Genomic DNA, 22,430 nt, shown 5'->3' on the forward strand with positions numbered 1-22,430 from the left:
AGTTGTACATAAGTATCCAGGGCTCGCCCTTTAACTCCACACAGCAAAATTACTAAAACCACAGGTGCTATGACATTTTTTTGTCATTTTCTTATTGTTTTCTATACGAGTGAAATTTGTGCATACATACATTTGAATCCTAATTGATTAGACATTGCTTTTTCTGCCTCCACAATTAACTCAGCCTGTGATTTAAAGTGAGATGAACCAAAAATAATTATTGCACTCTACTTTTACCCCAGTATTTGGCTTTGTAATGTACGTGCACTCAAATGATCAGAAGAGAAGCTTTTGCAAGGACCCCAACAGCCCCAAGTTTGCAGGTAAAGGGTCACAGGGTCTATTCTGCACATCGAATGTTAAGCAGCAGTTCCAGCCACACTTGGTAACAGATGTGTCGTTGCAATTTCATGTTACTATATTATTGCAAAACAGCCGTGCCTCCTGGAGCGAGTAGGACATTATTGGCACCTCCTGCCATGGGGCTGAAACAACAAAATCTGTTTCTCTCACATGATAGGCAGGTCGGTGACCATTTTATTGGTATCCAATTACAAGGATTTTCTTCATGAAATAGCTGTTGCGATCGTGGCCATTACTTTACTCAACGCAAGTTCAATGCCATATTATTGAAATACGTATTTGATAAAAAAAGTATAAAGCCAATATTTAAAAATAAAATGATTCACATGACTACTGCATAAGTATTTATTATCCCAATTTCATGTATTCATCCAAAGGTCTACCGGGTGTTTCAAAAAGAGTGATGCAACTTTAAATGTTTATTTATAAAGAAACAGAAACCTCAGGAATGTGAACCAAACATTTCTTGAAAGCTCATGACATGGTATTTTCTATCCCTGATTGCTATTGCACTAAGTCGCTGCTGGAGTTAGTGAGAGCCCAAGGTCTGAAATTGGCATTTACGCAAAATCCTTGTAATTGACGTTCTCGATGTGTGCCCCTCCGTGGTTCAGACATGCATTGATCCTGACTCCAAAGTTCTGTCCAACTTTCCTGTAGGTCTCATGTGGCACTGCCTGGAGGTAGTCTGATACCTCCTGCTTCAGATCATCCAGTGTGGCAGGGCAGTTGGCATAGACAGAGCCCTTGGCAGCCCCCCTAGAACCAGTAGTCCAGAGGGTTCAAGTCTGGACTATAGGGTGCCCAGTCATAAGAGGTACCCAGGGCAACGAGGTGGTTTCTGAAGAGCTGCCACAGGAAAGTGATGATGTTCCCAGCTGTATGCAGCGGTGCCCCATCCTGCATAAACCAGATCATGCCGAGCTGGTTTGGGGTGACCTTTTGGGCCAGATCATTTTGGAACTTCTGGAACATAGCCTGGTAGCACTCACTGTTTATCGTCACCATCCTGCTGTCGTCATTCTCAAACCAGTAAAGCACAAGCATTTCCCATCTGGTATTGAAGGTGCAGAAGCATGTGACCTTAGGCCCTTTCTGGTCCCTCTCAGTGATCTCCTCAGGTGGTTCTACCCCCCAGAAAATGTTGTGGTTGATGATGGCACCGTTGAAGTGGAAATGGGCTTCATCACTGAACCAGATCAGGTTGATCCAGTTTGGGTACTGCTCCATCCTGTCACGAAGCCAATTGCACATATCAAATCTCCTTCTCATGTCATCTTGACTCAGTTTATGCCTAATAGAGACGATATATGGGAAAAGCTTCAGTTCCTGAGTGAGGATACACCTGACTGATGTTGGTTTGATCCCTAGCTCCCAGGAGCACTGGCGGTGGGACTTCTTCTGACTGTCCACTGCAAATTCCCGCACGGCATCGATGTTGGCTTGGCTCTTGGTTACTGATGCTGGCCTGCCACCGTTGCCCTTGCTGTGGTTGTGCACTGTACCCTTGTGCTCAAAATGTTTCACAATACGTTGAGTGGCACAATTTGTGGGTCCATCACGTGTTCTGAGGTCGTATTCCTGGCAGAACCTCCGGCGGGTGTCTACATATGATTTAGTCTCATACCACAGAGCACTTTTGTCTTCTGCTTCACTGCCAATGGCATAGTCGACATATGGAGCGAGAAATCCCACGGAACAAATAACACGACAACCCCACTAAACCCTGAAAAGGAAAATGGTGAAGGTCAAAAAACAAAGAAATGGCGGGAAGTCAAAGTTGTTTCAATCTTTTTGGAATACCCTGCAACTCATTAATGTTAACTTGTAGAACTAGCACACATTGTATGGTTATACAGGCATGGACAGGTTATAGATCCTACAATGTAATATAACAACAAATCATTAGGATAATCTCGTTTGAACATAAATCTGGTTTTGACTTCCTACCCACCCCGACGCGTTTCTTTATATTCTGATAGAACAGCCTCCAAAAATCAAGATACCATTCTGGATTTATCTTGTGTAACTGCAGTCCATTGTTACCTGCATGGTAAATTGATATAATCATCCCATTTGTCCTTTTCATCTTTTCCTGAATTTATTTTGATCGATTTTGTATCGATTTCATGTGTGTAGTTTCTGACCATTTAATCGAGTGTACGTGTTGGCATCAGTCATAAACTCCAATCTCTTGAATGCACTCCCCAGCCATCTGCTCCCACCCGTTCTCCCTCACCACCCACCCGTGCTCCATCACCACCCACCCGTGCTCCCTCACCACCCACCCGTGCTCCCTCACCACCCACCCATGCTCCCTCACCACCCACCCGTTCTCCCTCGCCACCCACCCGTGCTCCCTCGCTACCCACCCTTGCTCCCTCATTACCTGTCCATGCTCCCTCGCCACCCACTCCTGCTCCCTCACCCCTTGCCACCCGCACTGCCTTGCCACACACCCGTGCTCCCTCGCCACCGTCCGTGGTCCCTTGCCACCGTCCGTGCTCCGTCACCCATCTGTGCTCCCTCACCCCATCAGCTCCTATTCTCCCCCATAACTAAGAGTATGGGTCTCTCACATTTGAGGACTTTGTTCTCACATCACATATCTTTCCATACAGGTTACCCCTGCTACTCCAGATTTGGTGTTTAACACAAATATTCCTCTTATGAGATGTCCTTGACTTTCATTTCTTTCCCTAGTTATTCCTTTTCCATTTTGACAGACAAGACCTCCCCCAAATGAATGTGGGTGTCTTCCAGTAAGAATGTACCAATCTATACGTTTGACCCGATTCTTCTTGTACTTTCAACATATCAAACCAAATATATTTTATAAAATCTTGATTTCATTTTCCTTACCATGTTCATCCATAACATGACTTTATATATCTTTCATCGTCATGTGTTCATTGCAGGTTTTCACAAGATTCAAACCAAAATGGGGAATTACCTCTTGGCTTCTGGTTGGTGGGGTTGGGTACGACACCCTCATTACTTGGGGGACATCATCGTCACCATGGCCTGGAGTTTGCCATGTGGTCAGGCTCATCTTGCTTAACTCACTCTTTTTACACCCATATCTTTTACAATGCACTTTCTAATTCCATTTGTAAAGGCCTTTGTATACTTGGAGTGCAACGCATGCCATGATGACGACGTAACATCATTTTCATGACATTTATTTTAATGCACCTGCAAGCTTGTGGTGTCCAGCCATGAATCGCGAGTACACAGAATATAGATTACATCCATCATGTTGGGCCTCTGTGTTCTGCATACCGTGCAGGCCAAGAAAACTTATCGTGGAGTACGGTAGTACTCCATATCGAGGGATCATACAGGAAAAAATGGCCGCCCATTCAAATCTGTACACAATGATCTGCTCATGGACTACTACAGATTGAAGTCAAAAGCATTTAAGAGCCAAACCTTTTAATCTCGAGCATTTCTGAACGACCAAGACTTAAAAAGACGCCAAAATACATCGCGAGATCACTAAATCGCCAATTTATACTTTTTTTTCCTCTTGCCCTCTCAACACAATGTCAAACTGTAGCCTGGCCTCCCCAAATAACTGCTGAAGCTATGATGGTGATTCCAACGTGAGTAAGGCCGAAGTCACATTTGCTCGACGGCGAGGATACGGCGGCCGTACGCCCTCTGAATTGACAGAAACGTGCGGCGGCCGCAGAGTTTCTAAGGTGGCCTCAGGGTGGCCCTACACCGTTTGGCTATCTTTTACAGGTCGTAAGGTCGCCGTGGAATTATAACGCGGAGTTATAACTTTTTTCATTCCTACGTTCGCCGTAGCAATTCGACAAGCCGAAAAAAAAAAGTTAACCCAAAAAGTCTGGCCGCACGTTCGGCTTAGAGTCCCCCTGCGGTCGCCTTGTGTCTGCCTTGAAAAGTCTATGGCCGCAGCAGGAACGCCATAAGGTCACCGTGCGACATTAAATCAAAGACCGTACGGCACACGCATGTTTTCGGTCTCCACAATTTATAAATACGCCGTGCGGCTCCCCGAAAAATAACAAGGACAAATGTGCCCACGAGCAGCGTGTGGCACATTCCTAAACGTTTTGTCGGCTAAAAAAAAAAAAAACCATTAAAAAAAATAAAATAAAATAAAACAACTTCCGATATTTCGTCACGTGCCTTGTTAAGCCAATAGCGAAACGCGTCATAATGTATTTACGTATTTACGATATATCGTGTATTTATGAAATAAATAATGTATTTACGAAACTACAATACGATAAATGGAATCATCTTTAAATAGTAACGTGAACTTTTCGAAACTTTAAAGCAAATGTCCGAATATATTTAAAAGTTCATGATAGACGCTCTCAAAAGGCACCGTCAATGTGAGGATGTGTACAAGTGCTCAGTATTTAAGGATATCCGGATCTTGTACATACAAGAGCCGAGTCCGAGAGATTAAGGTTTTGTCTTAACAACAACAACAACAACAACAACAACAACAACAACAACAACAAGAGGAAAATAATAATAATAAGAAGAAGAAGAAGAAGAGGAGGAACGCCGAGCTTTCCATACAGGTTACCCCTGCTACTCCAGATTTGGTGTTAAACACAAATATTCCTCTTATGAGATGTCCTTGACTTTCATTTCTTTCCTGAGTTATTCCTCTTCCATTTTGACAGACAAGACCTCCCCCAAATGAATGTGGGTGTCTTCCAGTAAGAATGTACCAATCTATACGTTTGACCCGATTCTTCTTGTACTTTCAACATATCAAACCAAATATATTTTATAAGATCTTGATTTCATTTTCCTTACCATGTTCATTACCACAATATGTGGTCATCCACGGCTGGTGGCCGTAGATTTTGGAGACCCCACGGCCGCCGTGGCAAGTGACCTAGGCCTGTCACATTGTCTCTCGGCTAGTGCAAGCAACTCCAAATTAAAACGAGCTCAAGTGAGCACAATATACGCCCGAACAAGAAGGTGTATGCAGAATTGTGCTACGACATGGAAAACAGCATCCTGGTTGCCATGGCAACCACTTTAGATGACGAACGGATGTCACGACACACCGTCTCCACAGTCTGTACCTGTGTACCAAATATGAAACGTGAAAGTTGAAAACTTTGAGAGTTAGAGTGCGGACAGGAAAGGAACGGACGGAAGGACGGACGGACGACCGGTATCACATAATACGCCCCGATGTATATTGTTACGGATTCGCGCCCGCCGGCGTGCTGACGGCCACGTAACTCGAATCGCGGCACGTCGCCCACCGGACGGACAATCCAGTCGTGACCCTCTCGGACTAACGCCGGGAACCAGTCACGGGTGGACCTTTCGGTCTCACCGCGATCGAGCCAATCGGCCCCCGCGTGGGATAGGGTTGCTCGCCAAATTCGACCTACCTAAGTACCCACACGGAGGGTAGACCGGGCGATCGCACCTCGCCGCAGGTCGACTTCGGACACGGGCCACTTAAGCGACCCGTACCGTACTATCGGGATAACCGAGCGGTGTTATCGTCGGCCTCGACGGTTCGATTAATTACCGGGCGTATTCAGCCCACTACCAACCCTTTACGTGAAGCAAGATGAGGATTCAATGAAAGAAAGGACTAAGCGAAGCGGGAAACAGTTCAACATAAAGCACATTTATTCGCGATGAACGGAAAGCACACATATACAATTCCACCAAAAGCACATAGAAGGAAAAGAAACACAATGCAATTTTACACAAAAAGCAAATGTAAAAGCGAAGACACAATGCAGAGCTATCCGACTACCGAGCACACGGCAACACTTATACAATTCGACTTCACAGACGGCGCCGACAACACATACCCAAAACCAAGAAAAAGAACACCCTCAAGGATGAGGCGGGCCTGAGGCCGAGACCGGGTCGGGCCTACCCGTCTGGTGATGAGACGCGGAGCGGCGATGGTGCCTCAACTCCGCGGGCCTCGCGGACAGTGTCTGGTAGGGGGTGGGAAGGGGGCCCCCTTGGTCGCACTATCTCAGCGCGGGGGGGAAACAGGAGGGGGTTGCTGATGCTTGGGGAAAGGAGGATTTTTACTCTGTCTCGGGTCCCGCGACGAGCGTCTCCACCTCGACCAGGTCGCGCCGTCGGCCTCCTTGGTGTGCAGCTCCCGGCACCGACGCGAGCACCCCCTCGTCTGCCTTCGCCGCCGCCGCCTCTCCACAGCTCCGTCCTCTTCGCTCCGACTCCAACTCCGAACTCTTCCACCTGCGAACTTCCCAACTGCACTCAACTCCAACGCACACGACGACGACCCTTTTCTGACGAACGCAGCCGCTTATATAAGCCCCGTGGCTTCGCCTTTGACCCCCTGCCTTCGACCTTTCACCTCGCTCCCCATTGGCCCGAGAAAAAGTGGGCGTGAATGCATTTTGATCCATGAATTTGCATATAGCGACCGCCCTCCAACGCCCTGGAGGCGGGGCCAAATCGCCCCTCGCTCACCGATTGGACGGAACAAAAGTGGGCGTGAGTCGTTTTTGATCCGTTTTTGGAGCGGAAAATCCGTGGTTTTGTACACGCTGTTCGGCGCGCGCCCTGCACGAGTCCAATACCGGTACCCACAAGCGGCGCAAGAACGGTGGCGATGCGACGGTTGCGAGGTGTGACGGGAAAGGTCGTGGCTGTTGTGGTGAAGCGGCGTTGTGGTGGGTGGTTGATGTGACGACTGTTGAGACGTGGTTGGTGGTGGTAATCATGGCGGTTGGTCCAAAATAAAGATAGCAAAAGAAAAACGGCTATCCTGAAGAGTCGCAGCACGCATGAATGACATTTATTCCCTCTAGACAACGGGTTTGGGCCTAACTACACATATACTTACGGAGATATCTCACCTAAGGGACCTGAATGGTGGTTTGCGAATTTGGTAACCACAACAATATATATATATATATTGAACCAACTGAACCCAGAACCTGAGGTGGGTGCGGCAGCGGCCGCGGTGTATGACACCTCCCCCCCCCTCTCCACCAAAACCCTTCCCCGACCCCTGCCGAAACGGCTCACCCAAGCGCACCCGACATGACCCAGCTATACACCATGCTGGCAAAAATGTATGCGGAAACGACAGCGAAGATGATTGCGAACATGAACAAGCAAATGGACGAAGTAAAAACGAAGATGGAAGCGAATATGAAAAACGAAATGAAAGGCATGAACGAAAAGATCGATGCGAGTACACAGCAAATGAAGGAAAGAACGAAAATGCTGCGGGGTGAGACGCAGAACATGGGCCGATGCCGGCAGGCGGGCATGAAGGCCGTGACAAAGGAAATAATAATAGTTGAGACAAGGGAGGTAAAGGGTGAAGAGGTGACAGAGTTGGCAGAGACACGGGAGATAGAAAAAATAGAGGAAAGACTACACGAGGAAGACGGGGTAAGTGACGCGCACACACACACGGAGGTAGTGGAGGACAATGGGGGTGAGCTGGCGGACTGGGTAGAGACCCAGTGCGAGCACCTGGATGGCCTCCTCCAGGAACGAGGGGAGGGAGTATGCCCCCTTGAGGCGAGTCACGACCAGGTGAGTTCGGTCGTGCTTTGCGAGGTTGAGGGGACGGGTGCTGTGGACGGGTGCACGGAGAGCTTGGGGGGTATAGAGGCCCCGGAGACCCTTGTGGGGACACGAATCCCCAGTATGGTTGTCCCTGTGTGTGTGGTGCAAGGTGTGAGTGCGTCCCCGTGTGTGGAAGCGACCCCGTGTGTGAGTGGTGTGGTGGCGATGGTGCCAGAGTACGTGCTTCCCAGCACGCCGTGTGTGGATGAGGCACCGTGTGTGAGAGAGGCCGTGTGTGTGGATGAAACGGCCAGTATGAATGAGGCACCACGTGTGAGTGGTGTGGTGGCGATGTTGCCGGAGTACGTGCTTCCCAGCACACCGTGTGTGGATGAGGCACGGAGTGCGAGTGAGGCACCGCGGGTTAGTGCCCCCGCGTGTATGAGTGAGGCACGGTGTGTGGATGAGGTACCGCGGGTGAGTGCCCCCGCGTGTGTGGATGAGGCACGGAGTGCGAGTGAGGCACCGCGGGTGAGTTCCCCCGCACGCGTGAGTGAACGGCCGTGTGCAAGGTCGCTGTGTGCCAGGGAGACCGTGTGTGTGAGAGAGCGGTATGTGAGGGAGATGTCGGTTGGCATGCGGGAGCACGCAGCCGCGTCTCCCGGTGTGAATGTGATGGTGTGGACTGTGTGCGTCGTAACACGCAGGTATGCGTGTGTGGAATGGAGACGGAGACGGCGACAGAGGAGAGAAAGCCGAGTAGCGGCTGTAGTTGTTTCGAGGACCGTGCCGGGTTCACCCAGCAGTGAGCACGCGGTTCGTGCTGTGCAACGCACGAGACCACCACGTGCTCGCTTGCGAGAGTGAAGTCCCGGTCCGGAAACGCACGCGGTGGATTTGCCGATCCCGCGGACGGACAAAGTTTAGGCAGGTAAATGGATTTGGACCGGACGGGTTCTCCACGCGATCGTGTGTGTTAAGCTCCAACGGGCAAAGCACACGTGTTCGCGTGGGGAACCCCTCGAGAAGTGGGGCTTGTGTTTTTTTTACGCACGGTGACGTCATGGCTGCACGTGTGGTTGGAATCCGGCAGGAGGGGTATCTCTGCCGGATGGTACCGTCCAAGGAGGGACGAGGAACACGTGCAGCTGCATGACGTCACGGGCAGGTGCAAAGTGCGCGAGCTCTGAGTTGCCGCGCTGGCGCTGCGCATGTAGAAAAAAAAGAAAAAAAAGAACAAGCCTCACTTTCGGGTGCAAAGGATTCCTGGGCAAGGGGTAAAAGACCCCCTTGATCTGGGCACAGGATGGAAACTAGTTAGGGGGAAGGGTTAGCTTAGTTAGACCGACTTCATGGGGCAGGGGTAAGTCCTCATGGAGTCCGTGGAATGGATTAGGTGGAGGGATTTAGTGAGCTTTAGGTTGTGAAATAAAATGATTTATTTCGGAGACAGTGACTGACAGTGAGTGTGTAGAGGGGACGTAGTTTAGCTACGTAGTGTTAAAAGGAACGTGCTATAGTTTAAGGGACGACGTGGGAGCACGAGTTAGTTAGGGGATGTAGTCAGAAGGATGGCAGAGTTCAGTGGTGTGTGTGTTGAAGAGTTGGTGAGTTGTGAGGTGAGTACTTGTTGAGTGAGTGAGGCCAGCGGGTCTGTGTGAGTGGAGTGAATGGGGAATGCATGGTGCGATGAGTGATTGGGGGGAGGAGTGACTCCCGCCCAAGGGACCCCGGGGTCAGTGTAGAGTGAGTTAGCTGGGTTAGTCAAATTGAAAAATGGAGGTCGTTTTGTTGTTGGTGGGAAAGTAGGCTCGAGACCCATTTGGAGGGGTGCAGGAGCCCTGTTGACAGGCTTGGGAGCGTGGCTGCGAAAGGTGAGTATCGCTGAGTGGGTACCCCGGGCACCAGGCTAGTCGGCCGCGGTAGGCCAAGGGCCCATGGGGGGCCGGGATAGAGTAGTGGGCACGGGTGCGCCTGCTTGGTGCGGGGGCCCGGGGCGCCATTAGCCGCGTGGGCAGTGTAGTGGGCACGGGTGACCCTCGGAAAGGGACCCGGGAGGCCGGCCTGCCACGTGTGCGTTTCAGGGGAGGTGCCATGGGGGGCACTCCCCGGTGTTAGGGAGCTGGTAGGCTCGGAGGCAGTGTAGTGCCCGGGGGTGCCATAGCGGGAGATTCGGCAGAGGGTCGTGCCTGCCAAAGGGAGCCACGTGTCCCAGCCAGGAGACCGTGTGAGGGCACGGAGAGAAAATTGGGGGGCGAGGCCCGAAATTGTAAGGACACCAACACAGGCGACGGGAATCTGGGTTGTTAGAACCAATAGTTTAAGCGAGAGGCGCTTGTTGAAAGCCCCGGGGTAGTTTAACAGTTAAATGGTTAGGGTAGATTAGGAGATGTACCCCTCCGCACCATCCATCCCCTCGCTGTCGTTGTGGGCCGCTGGACCCACTTTGGGTAAGATCGCCGAACTCTGGGGAGGCCATCCTGAGGCTTCGTTGGGCCTCAGCACAGGACGTTGGCTCTCCCTTATTCCCCTCCGGGAAGGGAACGTAGGGGTTGGGAGTAGGCTAGGTGACAGGATAGGTTAGCCGAACAAAGACGATAAAGGGGGTTAGGGGACGATTTATAGTGGGGAAGAAAAAAAAAATTAAGTTGGGGCTAAATTGGGGTTTGACAAATTAAGGGAGTGGGTATGTACAGTGACAGGCAAAGGCGATAGGTTGGGAGGGAGACAGGTAGGTAGGTCCGAGCCCGCCTTCCAGGTGGCCAGCACCACCGCACTCCCTCCACCAACCTCCACTGAACGGCAAAGGCTGGCCAACTTCATCGGCTGGCCGTGTTTTGCTTCAAGGCGGAGGCCGGCCAACTTCATCGGCTGGCCGTGTTTTGCTTCAAGGCGGAGGCCGGCCAACTTCATCGGCAGCTGTGTGCTGCAAGGCCTGTGCCGGCCAGTTCATCTGCCGGCTGTGTTTGCCTGCAACGGTCTTCTTCTGCGGGCTGTGTTTGCCTGCAGCGGCCTTCTTCTGCGGGCTGTGTTTGCCTGCTGCCTTTGCCATGCCATGCCCACTGCCCACGTTCACCAGCCCCGTTCAATTTTTGCTTTGCCCCCCCCTGTTCATTTCCATGTGCGCCAGGATCAAGGCAACAGTTTGCAAGCTGCAAGAACTGCCCTGTTGGCAGCTACAACACGGGCCTGCAGTGGCGGCCCGTGCACCGTGTTTGCGTTCACTGCATTCAGTTCAAACCGTTCATGCATCCATTCGTTGTGCTCATTGCGTGTGCCACTTGAGCTGGCACGGAGACTGCGTTTGTGCAGCCCAAGCACCGTTGTGGTTCACTGAGTTCAGTTCAAAAGGGAAGGCCTTGGACTGCGTGTGAGCAGCCAGCCACGTTCCCTGTCACCTGCATTGTTTGAGCCAGAGACTGCATGTGGGCAGCCTGGCTCCCTGCTAACTGCTTTCTTTTTGCAGAGTCAATGATCCTGGGCCATGGTTTAGTGTAAAATTTGTAAGTTAAGGTTAAGATGTACTGTACATATGAGTGCGCCCCCGGCATGTATGTCTTAGCGCCGGCAATTTTATTTAAGTCGTCCGTGTGAGTGAGTTTGTTTAGATAGTTACGCAGCCCTCAGGTTATTTATTTTGGGGACACGAATACCATGAATGTCGCACTCAGGGATCCGTAGGTAAAGTGTACTAGGGGAAAACTACACATGATGGCACACGAAAATTTGACGACTCGGGACGAGTCTGTAAAAAGGGAAGGGGGTAGTGTTGTGGTTACCAGATTCGCAAACCACCATTCAGGTCCCTTAGGTGAGGTATCTCGGTAAGTGCATGTGTAGTTAGGCCCAAACCCGTTGTCTAGTGGGAATACATGTCATTTATGCGAGCTGCGACTTCAGGATAGCCGTTTTTCTTTTACTATCTTTATTTTGGACCAACCGCCATGATCAGAACCACAACATCAACCACCAACCACAACGCCGCTTCACCACAACCGCCACGACCTTCCCGTCACACCTCGCAACCGTAGCATCGCCACCGTTCTTGCCCCGCTGTGGGTACCGGTGTTGGACTCATGCAGAACGCGCGTCGAACAGCGTGTACAAAATCACGGATTTTGTGCTTCAAAAACGGATCAAAAACGACACACGCCCACTTTTTGCCATCCAATCGGTGAGCGAGGGGCGAATTGGCCCCGCCCCCAGGGCGATCGATATATGCAAATTTGTGGATCAAAAAGCCTTCACGCCCACTTTTTCTCGGGCCAATGGGGAGCGAGGTGAAAGGTCAAAGGGAGGGGGTCAAAGGCGAAGTTACGGGGGGATAAAAGGACGGTGTTCGTCAGTCAGAAGAGAGTCGCAAACGAGAACGAGAAGGAGTCGGAACGAAGGAGAACGAGAACGAAAAGAGAACGAGAACGAGAACGAGAACGAGAAGGAGTCGGAACGGAGGGGACGAGTGTGGAAGTCTGGAGCCCGAAGCCTGCAGTGGCTGGAGAAGCTGAAGAGAGCCGGACGAGGGGGTGCTCGCGTCGGTGCCAGGAGCTGCACGCCCGAGGGAGGCCGGCAGCGCGACCTGGCCGAGGTGGAGACGCACACCAGGGATAATAAAGATCCTCTATACCCCGAGCATCAGCAACCCCCTCCTGTTTCCCCCCGCGCTGAGATAGTGCGACCAAGGGGGCCCCGTTCCCACCCCCTGCCAGGCACTGTCCACGAGGCCCGCGGGTTGCGGGGCCATCGCCGCTCCGCGTCTCATCACCAGACGGGTAGGCCCGACCCGGTCTCGGCCTCAGGCCTGCCTCATTCTTGAGGTATTTCTTTTCCTTGGTTTTGGGTATGTGTTGTCGGCGCCGTCTGTGAAGTAGAATTGTATAAGTGTTGCCGTGTGCTCGGTAGTCGGTATTAGCTCTGCACTGTGTTTTCACTTTTATGTTTGCTTTTTGTGTAAATGGAATTGTGTTTTCTTTTTTTTGTGTGCATTTGGTGGAATTGTATTTGTGTGCTTCCCGTGTGCCGCGAATAAATGTGCTTTATTGTTGAACTGTTTTCCCGCTTCGCTTCGTCTTTTCCTCCATTGAATCCTCATCTTGCTTCACGTAAAGGGTTGGTAGTGGGCTGAATACGCCCGATAATTAATCGAACCGTCGAGGTCGACGATAACACCGCTCGGTTATTCTGATAGTACGGAACGGGTCGCTTAAGTGGCCCGTGTCCGAAGTCGACCTGCGGCGAGGTGCGATCGCCCGGTCTACCCTCCGCGTGGGTACTTAGGTAGTTCGAATTTGGCGAGCAACCCTATCCCACGCGGGGGCTGATTGGCTCGATCGCGGTGAGACCGAAAGGTCCACCCGTGACTGGTTCCCGGCGTTAGTCCGAGAGGGTCACGACTGGATTGTCCGTCCGGTGGGCGACGTGCCGCGATTCGAGTTACGTGGCCGTCGCACGCCGGCGGGCGCGAAAACCGCAACAATATATATATATATATATATATATATATATATATATATATATATATATATATATATATATATATATATATCGGGCATATAAAAATATATAAAGCAATAATTGTTTTATTACGAAAAGAAATCGAACATAAATATGCACTCAACCAAATCAGGCCAGGATTGTGGGAGGGAGGAAAATGGAAAATGGATAGAACCTTTCCAAAAGTGATGATGTGTAATGTGTATACATATATATCTTCTTCTTCTTCTTTCGGCTGCTCCCGTTAGGGGTCGCCACAGCGGATCAGCCGTATGATCCGCATAGTGATTTGGCACATGTTTTACGCCGGATGCCCTTCCTGACGCAACCCTGGTCGCCTCTTACGACACAGGGATATGGTACACCTATTTTAACCGGGGTATACACCGGCCCAGTATACTGGTACTCATTTCGCCGACCTCGGAAGGATGACAGGCTGAGTCAACCCCCTGGTGTATTAATTCAGTGGCTCAACGGGGCTTGAACTCAGGACCTTTTGGATCCCAAGCCGCTGCCCTAACCACTGCGCCAACACCAGGCTCAATTGTGTATACATACATATATATATATATGTATATATATATATATATATATATATATATATATATATATATATATATATATATATATATATATATATATATATATATATATATATATATACATACATATATATATATATATACATATATATATACATATACATATACATATACATATACATATACATATACATATACATATACATATACATATACATATACATACATATATTGTTGCGAATTCGCGCCCGCCGGCGTGCGAGCGGCCACGTAACTCGAATCGCGGCACGTCGCCCACCGGACGGACAATTCTGTCGTGACCCTCTCGGACTAACGCCGGAAACTAGTCACGGGTGGGCCTTTTGGCCTCACCACGATCGTGCCAATCGGCCCCCCACGTGGAATAGGGTTGTTCGCCAAGTTCGACCTACCTAAGTACCCACACGGAGGGTAGACCGGGCGATCGTACCTCGCCGCAGGTCGACTCTGGACTCGGGCCACTTTAAGCGACCCGTTCCGTACTATCGGGATAACCGAGCGGTGTTATCGTCAACCTCGACGGTTACGATTAATTATTGGGCATATTTAGCCCACTACCAACCCTTTACGTGAAGTAAGATGGAGATTCAATTAAAGAAAAGACGAAGCGAAACGGGAAAAAGTTCAACATGAGGCACATTTATTCCGCGGCCCACGGAAAGCACACATATACAATTACAACAATTATGCACCAAAAGCAATTGCAACAAAAGAAACACAACAATGCAGAGATACTACCGACGACACGAGCACACGGGAACACTTACACAGTTTTACTTTACAGATGGCGCCGACAACACATATACTCAAAAGCAAAAGAAAAGGGCCACCCTCAACGTCAAGGGGGCAGACGGGGCCTGTGGGCGCGAGACCAGGCGGAGCCTACCCGTCTTGTGATGAGCCGCAAATATGGCGGCGGTGCCCCGACTCCGCGCTCCTCCGCGGGTTTCGTTGGCACTGGTTGGAATGGGGTGTTAACGGGCCCCCTTTCCGCACTATCTCAGCGCGGGGGGGAAAACAGGGGGGAATTGTTGATGCTCTGGGGAAAGAGGATAGCTGGCTTGCTTGGGTCCCGCGACAAGCGACTCCACTGCGACCTCGACCGCGCTCCCGGCTTCCCCTCTCTGCAGCTCCCCGACAGACTCCGAACCCCGACAGACTGACTCTCCTCCAGACCCGTCTTGACTGCTGCTGCCACACTCCGCCGCCGCCACACCTCTCCAACTCGCCCGAGCCCAAAACTCCGCCGCTGCCACACTTCTCCAACTCGCCCAAGCCCAAAACTCCGCCGCTGCCACACTTCTCCAACTCGCCCGAGCCCAAAACTCTCCCACTGCCACACCTCTCCAACTTGCCCGAGCCCAAAAACTGACTGAATTCGCCCCGCGCTCGGCGCTTTATAGTACGGCAGGAGAACCCATATGCAAATTTCCGGATCAGGATGAGCTCAGGGGCGGAGCCACGCTCGCCCATTGGACGGAGGAAAAGTGGGCGTGAACCTCCCCTGATCCTCAAATTTGCATATATCGATTCTACTCCGACGTGCCTGGAGGCGGGGCCAAATCGCCCCACGCTTGCTGATAGGACGGATCAGAAGTGGGCGTGTATCATTCCTGATCCGACTTCTCGGAAAGGCCGCTTTTTGCACCCGCTGCTCGGCGCGCGCCCTGTACGAGTCCAGGACAGCCTGACGCTCGGTGCCCACAAGCGGTGCGGGAATGGCCGCAGAAGGAGAGGCGAAGGTGGTGGATGGTCTAAAGTGGCGATCCCTGGCCACGGTGACGCTTGGAATGGCGGTGATGCGATGGTTGCGGGATGGTGTGCTGTGAAGGTAAAGGTCGTGGCTGTTGGCGTTGTGGTTGTGAAGCGGCGTTGCGGTTGGTGGTTGTTGTGTGATGGCGGTTGAGACGTGGTCGGTTCAAAATAAAGATAGAACAGAAAAACGGCTATCTTAAAGGGTCGCAGCCCGAATGAATCACATTTATTCCCTCTAAACAACGGGTTTGGGCTAACTACACATGTACTTACAGAGATATCTCACCTACGGGACCTGAATGGTAGTTTGCGAATTTCCTCAACCGCAACAATATATATATATATATATATATATATATATATATATATATATATATATATATATATATATATATTATATCCAAACCATCACATAAATCAACTGAAACAAGTATTAAAATAATTTAATAACATAGATGGATTTAATCCACACAAAAATAACAAAATATATTAAACATTAAGCATTTTTTTTTTTAAACGATATTCACATCAAAATTTCTGCACACAATATGTGGTAATCCACATAGTGGACTGAACCAAAAGTCAGGATTGTGGGGGGGGGGGGGGGGTATGGTAAAATGTACCATAAGCTGAATTTAATAACATCGATGGATTACATCCATAACAAAATATACAAAACATTAAGCATTTTATGACTTTAAAAAATTGCAGAACCAAGAAAAACAACTTTTTATAAAATGTAACAACAGAGGAATGAAATCTCAAAAAAACAACCAAACAAGGTAGGAATGACACCACATTACAATGCCACAATACAATATCACAGTGCTCTTATGGATTACCATCATGACATCTTTTGTTGTGCGATTATGATGGATTAAGAAGAACAATAACAATGTAGAATGTCACCACATTCCGATACCACAATACGACACCACAATCCTCATGGATTAGCATCACAACATCTTTTGACGTTGTTCCATCACAATGCCACAACAGTACAATGTCAAAATATGTTGTGATGGTAATATAATCCAAAAACGATTGCGGTGTCGTATTGTGGCATCGTAACGTGGTGTCATTCCTACCGTTTTGTTTTTGTTTTTTTTATGTTTTTTTTCTTGTATATCTTAGGAGTTTCAAAAACAGTTAGATTGTATTCACTCAGAGATTTAAAAAAAAGTTTCAGATCATTGTAAGTTGTAACTGGCAGGGCCAAGTTATTTTTTTTTCCCATTTTGTTTGTTTTTGCAGGACTGTCCTACATTGTTCCTCATTTGTACTTATTCCTGTGCATCTTCACACTTGTGAATCGGGCCAAGGTGGTTGAGCAGGACTGCCATCGCAAGTACGGTACCGCTTGGGAGGAGTACTGCCGTAGGGTCAAGTACCGCTTCGTGCCGTTTATCTACTGAATGGCAGGCCACTCTGCAGATGGCCACTCAGTGCCTTGTTCGAAGCAGGTTACTGATAGTTTGGATTATCAATCCCAGTTTGTGAGTGACAAGCATGCACATTTTGTTACTTGGCAATCGTCATTCCAGAAGACATTCAATGCAACAAACATTACGCGAGTCACCGTTCCCCTTCCAGAGACGCAACACCCAGTCTGAAACCAATTATTAATTATCTTTCTGTGATACAGTCCCCAGACACTTTTTACATTGTTAGCATTCAGTATCTTCTGGAATGACAAACTCACAATTAGAAGGCCTACACATTTTATGTGGGACTTACACGGTCATACTTTCCCCAAATTTGGAAACAATGTGTGGCCACAATGCATTAAGATCATGACATTTTGAATTTCTGTTTCCAAGGAAAATTGAATCCTCTGAATGAAATAAAAACGAAAATCGAGATATGATAGTCCTCGTCTCATTCATTCCCATCTGGCAAACATTCTTTTTGTCATTCTACACAAAACATTATTATAATGCTGTGTGACAGTCAAGACATCGGGCGAAGCAAGGCTACGACTGGTGAGATGGCAGATGAAGGATTCAATGTTTTGAATATCAAATGAATGATCAAAATAGAAGAAGTAACACAAGGAAATCGGGGAAATGTCAATTTATTACTGAACAGGAAGTCCTGATGATGAAACACCAATCATGGTGTGTACACATCATGAAGTGCAAATCTTCGTGGACCTCTTACAGGCGGTTGAACAGTTTGTTGACGACTCAACGTAAAAGTACCAAAATAATAAATAATGGTGATTACTTAGTTTAATTATTGTCTGCTTGTACAAATTCATCAAAATACTTGAACAATTGACTTTGTGTCAGGCCGTAAACCAAATGGTCACCAACCGAACCTTCCATCGCAGCGAAGCAACTTTCACTCTCGTCGAAACCATCGAAAGTTTGCTTCATGTGATTTCTCCTTAAGGGTGGGAACATCTCTCCTTGATGAGGAATCTTCATAACTAGACTGTTGCTCAGTAAAAAGCAAGTCTTGCCTCACGTGCTCATTCTGAACAAAAAATACCATCGTCAACTGAACACGCTACCATTCCGGCCCACGGACCCATAATTATCCATGCACCCTATTACGTCACATACATTGTCATCATCAGTAGCTTTATTGATTTTGAGGATATTTACTTCCGGGTCGGTGTGGTATTTTTGCACGTGTGTTGAAAATTTGAGCTCATCGTTTCCACCTCATAGAGCTGAGTTTTCCGAACCTGATTCATCATTTTGCTGTTTTGTGCTTTTATCCTGGGTACATTCCTCGTACCCAGGTACGTTACATTACTCATTACTCGATTTCCTCAACACAATCCTCTTTCCTGTCCTCATTTTAAAAATCAAAACAAAAAAAAAAAAACTTTAATTTCACTTCGTAACGATTCTCGTTTCCACTACAATTTCCTTCTGCTTCTGGTTCTACACCAACCACCAGCCCCCTCTATTCTCCAAACTGAATCTACATTAAAAATAAACACTTCTTTAAAAAAAAAAATATCATTTTAAGAATACATTTCAACCCTTGTATCTCCTTCATAAATGCTACACGTGTTCTTCTCCACCACGATATATGTCTTCTCCTTCAATAAGATTATTTTTCTGAGCCGTTTGTCAGCTCCACCCCACACACTCAAACCTTCACCCAGACCCAACAACCCACACACTCAAACCTTCACCCAGACCCAACACCCCACACACTCAAACCTTCTCCCATACCCAACACCCCACACACTCAAACCTTCTCCCATACCCAACACCCCACACACTCCAACCTTCTCCCAGACCCAACACCCCACACACTCGAACCTTCTCCCATACCCAACACCCCACACACTCAACCCTTCTCCCACACCCCACACCCCACACACTCAAACCTTCTCCCATACCCAACACCCCACACACTCAAACCTTCTCCCATACCCAACACCTCACACACTCAAACCTTCTCCCATACCCAACACCCCACACACTCAAACCTTCTCCCATACCCAACACCCCACACACTCAAACCTCCTCCCAGACCCAACACCCCACACACTCAAACCTTCTCCCATACCCAACACCCCACACACTCAAACCTTCTCCCATACCCAACACCCCACACACTCAAACCTTCTCCCATACCCAACACCTCACACACTCAAACCTTCTCCCATACCCAACACCCCACACACTCAAACCTTCTCCCATACCCAACACCCCACACACTCAAACCTCCTCCCAGACCCAACACCCCACACACTCAAACCTTCTCCCATACCCAACACCCCACACACTCAAACCTTCACCCAGACCCAACACCCCACACACTCAAACCTTCTCCCATACCCAACACCCCACCCCACACACTCAGACCTTCCTCTGCACCCAACACCCACCCCACACACACCAAAGCATTTCATCATTTTAAACTCCAGATCACGTGATGCCAAGTGAACGTTGTAAAGAACCACCTGGTGGTGACGAGGGGCCACTGAAGATAAAAAGGGGCTTCACAAGTCGATAATCCCCTGGAACAGTCAAACAGCATCGAGTGCGAGTTCAAGAACAAGTGAACATTCTGTTGTTTGTTACGATGAAAAAAACAAACAAGGGAAGCGTTAGTTTAGCGCAATCAGATGTTCTGATTCGAACCAGCAACAGATTGGAACCAGAGTGAGAGATTAATCATAAATCTCATTGACACTCAAATCATCACGCGCTATCAAACTTCTTTTTTTTTTAGAAAGAAAAAAAAAAAAAAAAAAAAAAAAAAAAAAAAAAAAAAAGTCTGACAGGTAAGGATAACCTCACTAACGCTTAACTATTAACTTTCCGAACTAATTATTGTAGTCAGCTCCTCCACCTGACATTCACAGCACGAACACCGCGAATGACCTCCATTGAGTGGAGACGGTCCATCGGACGCGCTCCTCCGGTCGCTGAGAGCGTTTCCTCTATTTAATCCTCTATTTGTCGATCAGAAATTTGTCCCGGATGTCCGAACTCGTCCCCAAAAACCCTGATAAACTCGGATAACCGCCCGACCGGAAATTAAAAGGACGTGCACACGTGACGTCATCGTGACGAAATAAGGAGGCGTATTTTAATCTGCGCAGACCAATGAGCGAAGAGATTTCGGAGCACGTGTTTCAAGGCGTGGCCTCGCCGTGAAGGAGCAAAGCGTGAGACCACGTGGGAGAGTTGTTATCTATCTGTAATTCCAGGTGTGTGTGCGTGTGCGTGTGCGTGTGTGTGTGCGTGTGCGTGTTTTGTTTTCAAAGTTTTGTGATGATGGCTCTCTTCAGGATTCTCATTGAGCCCTGGACAGCTTCCAACTGCAGTTAGTTTGTCGTAACATTCCCAGGTACGGTTTTTAGCTCACCTGGAACAGAGTTCTGGGAAGCTTATGGACTGGCGTGTCATCTGTCCGTCCACAAATACTTTCAACTTCTTCTCTGAAACTACATGTAGGGTTTTGATGAAACTTTACCACAACGTTCATCACCATGTCTGTACCAAAGTTGGTTAATGGCATTAAAAACAAATCGGACTCCAAGGGAAATCGGGCCCTCTTCAGAGGGCTCGATTTTTTCCAAATCTTTTCACCAATTTCCCAAAAAATGTGTGCTGTTCTTGTTCTACTCCATTTGGTTCATCTGACCATATGCTTGTTAAAGCAGTTTTCTCTGGCTGATATTGGAGAACCACCTCTGCGCCAAGTCTGGCTTTTCACTCAGGCCGACTGGCAGGGTCTTCAAGCAGCCATCAAACCTCCAGACTGGTCTCCCATTTCAACTCTCACCGACATCAACTCATCCTGGGAATTCTTTCAAAGAAACTTGCTCTTTCTCTTTCTCTCTAAGATTTATCCCCCCCTCGTGTTCAGTTGTCCTGCCCTTCCCCCCACCCACGGTACACTGAAGCTTGTGGTGAAGCAGTCATCCTGAAACAACTTGCCTTCACCTCATGGAAGGCAAATCCTACTGAAGGCAATCTCAGTTCCTTCCATAAAGGAATTCAAACATCTTTCCATTCCTTCAAACATCTTTCTCATCTCAAGTCTGAACTCTCAAACCTGTCTCCCTCCTCCAAATCGTGGGTGTGGTTACCTCTGTGGAAACTGGATTATTAAAATGCAATTTATAATAATGTAAAAATGCAAAATTAACTTAATTTAGTGCTTCGGAAAAGAATTTAATAAATATATGCTGGGAAGACTAGGAGAGGGCAGAACAAACACATTTCTCTGAAGCTGTAAACAAAACCTTGAAAAACCTTATCGATCTGATGACCATCTAAACTCACAATAACCTTTTGGTGAAGATCCAAATCCCTCCCTTGACTCAAATGGCTGAACAGCTGCAATACTGCAAGCAAAAAGACTGAATGCCTAAACTCTGCTTCTAAATCGTGTCCCAAACCCATCACTCTCTGTAGCCACCTTACCCAGTAGCACCCAGCTGTTACTGGACTCCGTGTCCTTTTCTCCTGACAAGGTGGAGAGCTTTCGGTCAAACCTCGACTCAGATTCTGCAACCAGTCCAGACGGCATCAGCCCACATGTCCTAAAAATCTGCTCTGCTGATCCTGCTCACCCTCTCTCTGTTCTATTCACCCTCTTTAATTTTCTCAAGGTCATCGGCCATCTGCTTGGAAATCAGCAAACATTACCGCCCTGCATAAAAAAGGTGCAAAAACAGATCCCTGTAATTACAAACCAATCAGCCTTCTCCCAATCATCAGCAAGGTTATGGAATCGATCATCAGTTCAGACATTAAATCCTTCCTCATCTCCAATGTCTTGATTTCCAACCATCAATTTGAATTCAGACCAGGTCACTCTTCCCTGGATATGCTGCTTCTGCTTTCCCAACAATGGATGGAGGTCCTAAATTCCAAACATGAGATCAGAGCCATCTCCTGAGACATATCGCGAGCTTCCAATGAGGTCTGGCATTCTGCCCTGCTCACCGAACTCTCTTCCCATGGTATCTAAGGCAATCTCCACTCATGGCTCGTGGACTTCCTCTCCTGTCGCAATCGATGCGTGGCTCTTAATGGAATCCTCTCATCTCCTCTTCCCGTCCAGGCTGGAGTTCCTCAAGGTAGTGTTCTGGCCCCGTGTTTTTTTTTTCTGATTTTTATCAGTGATCTGTCCGACTCTCTGAAAAATCCTCCTTATCTCTTTGCTGATGACTCCACCCTTTGCCGTACCATCTCTCATCCTAAAGAAAATCCCAAGTTGGTGAAACTTGGA

The 22,430-nt window shown here is 48.4% G+C and overlaps 1 protein-coding gene across 4 annotated transcripts in view; it reads left to right on the forward strand.

The window, feature by feature from the left end:
* Window positions 1-17,606, forward strand: part of LOC147012393 (delta(14)-sterol reductase TM7SF2-like) — a 107,415-nt gene extending 89,809 nt beyond the window's left edge. For 3 of the 4 annotated variants that reach the window (XM_085856507.1, XM_085856505.1, XM_085856506.1), the window contains exons 9-11: window positions 243-323; window positions 3,282-3,404; window positions 16,971-17,606. In XM_085856507.1, the coding sequence (XP_085712633.1) occupies window positions 243-323; window positions 3,282-3,404; window positions 16,971-17,131 (365 nt within the window). In that variant the 3' untranslated portion in view covers window positions 17,132-17,606. The remainder of the gene's footprint in view (window positions 1-242; window positions 324-3,281; window positions 3,405-16,970) is intronic. The other variant, XM_085856508.1, reaches the window with a different exon arrangement.
* Window positions 17,607-22,430: the final 4,824 nt, after the last annotated feature.

This window comes from Eptatretus burgeri, chromosome 15 (assembly GCF_056783735.1).
Source record: "Eptatretus burgeri isolate ZD-2024b chromosome 15, Ebu_testis_v1, whole genome shotgun sequence".
Taxonomy (NCBI): domain Eukaryota; kingdom Metazoa; phylum Chordata; class Myxini; order Myxiniformes; family Myxinidae; genus Eptatretus; species Eptatretus burgeri.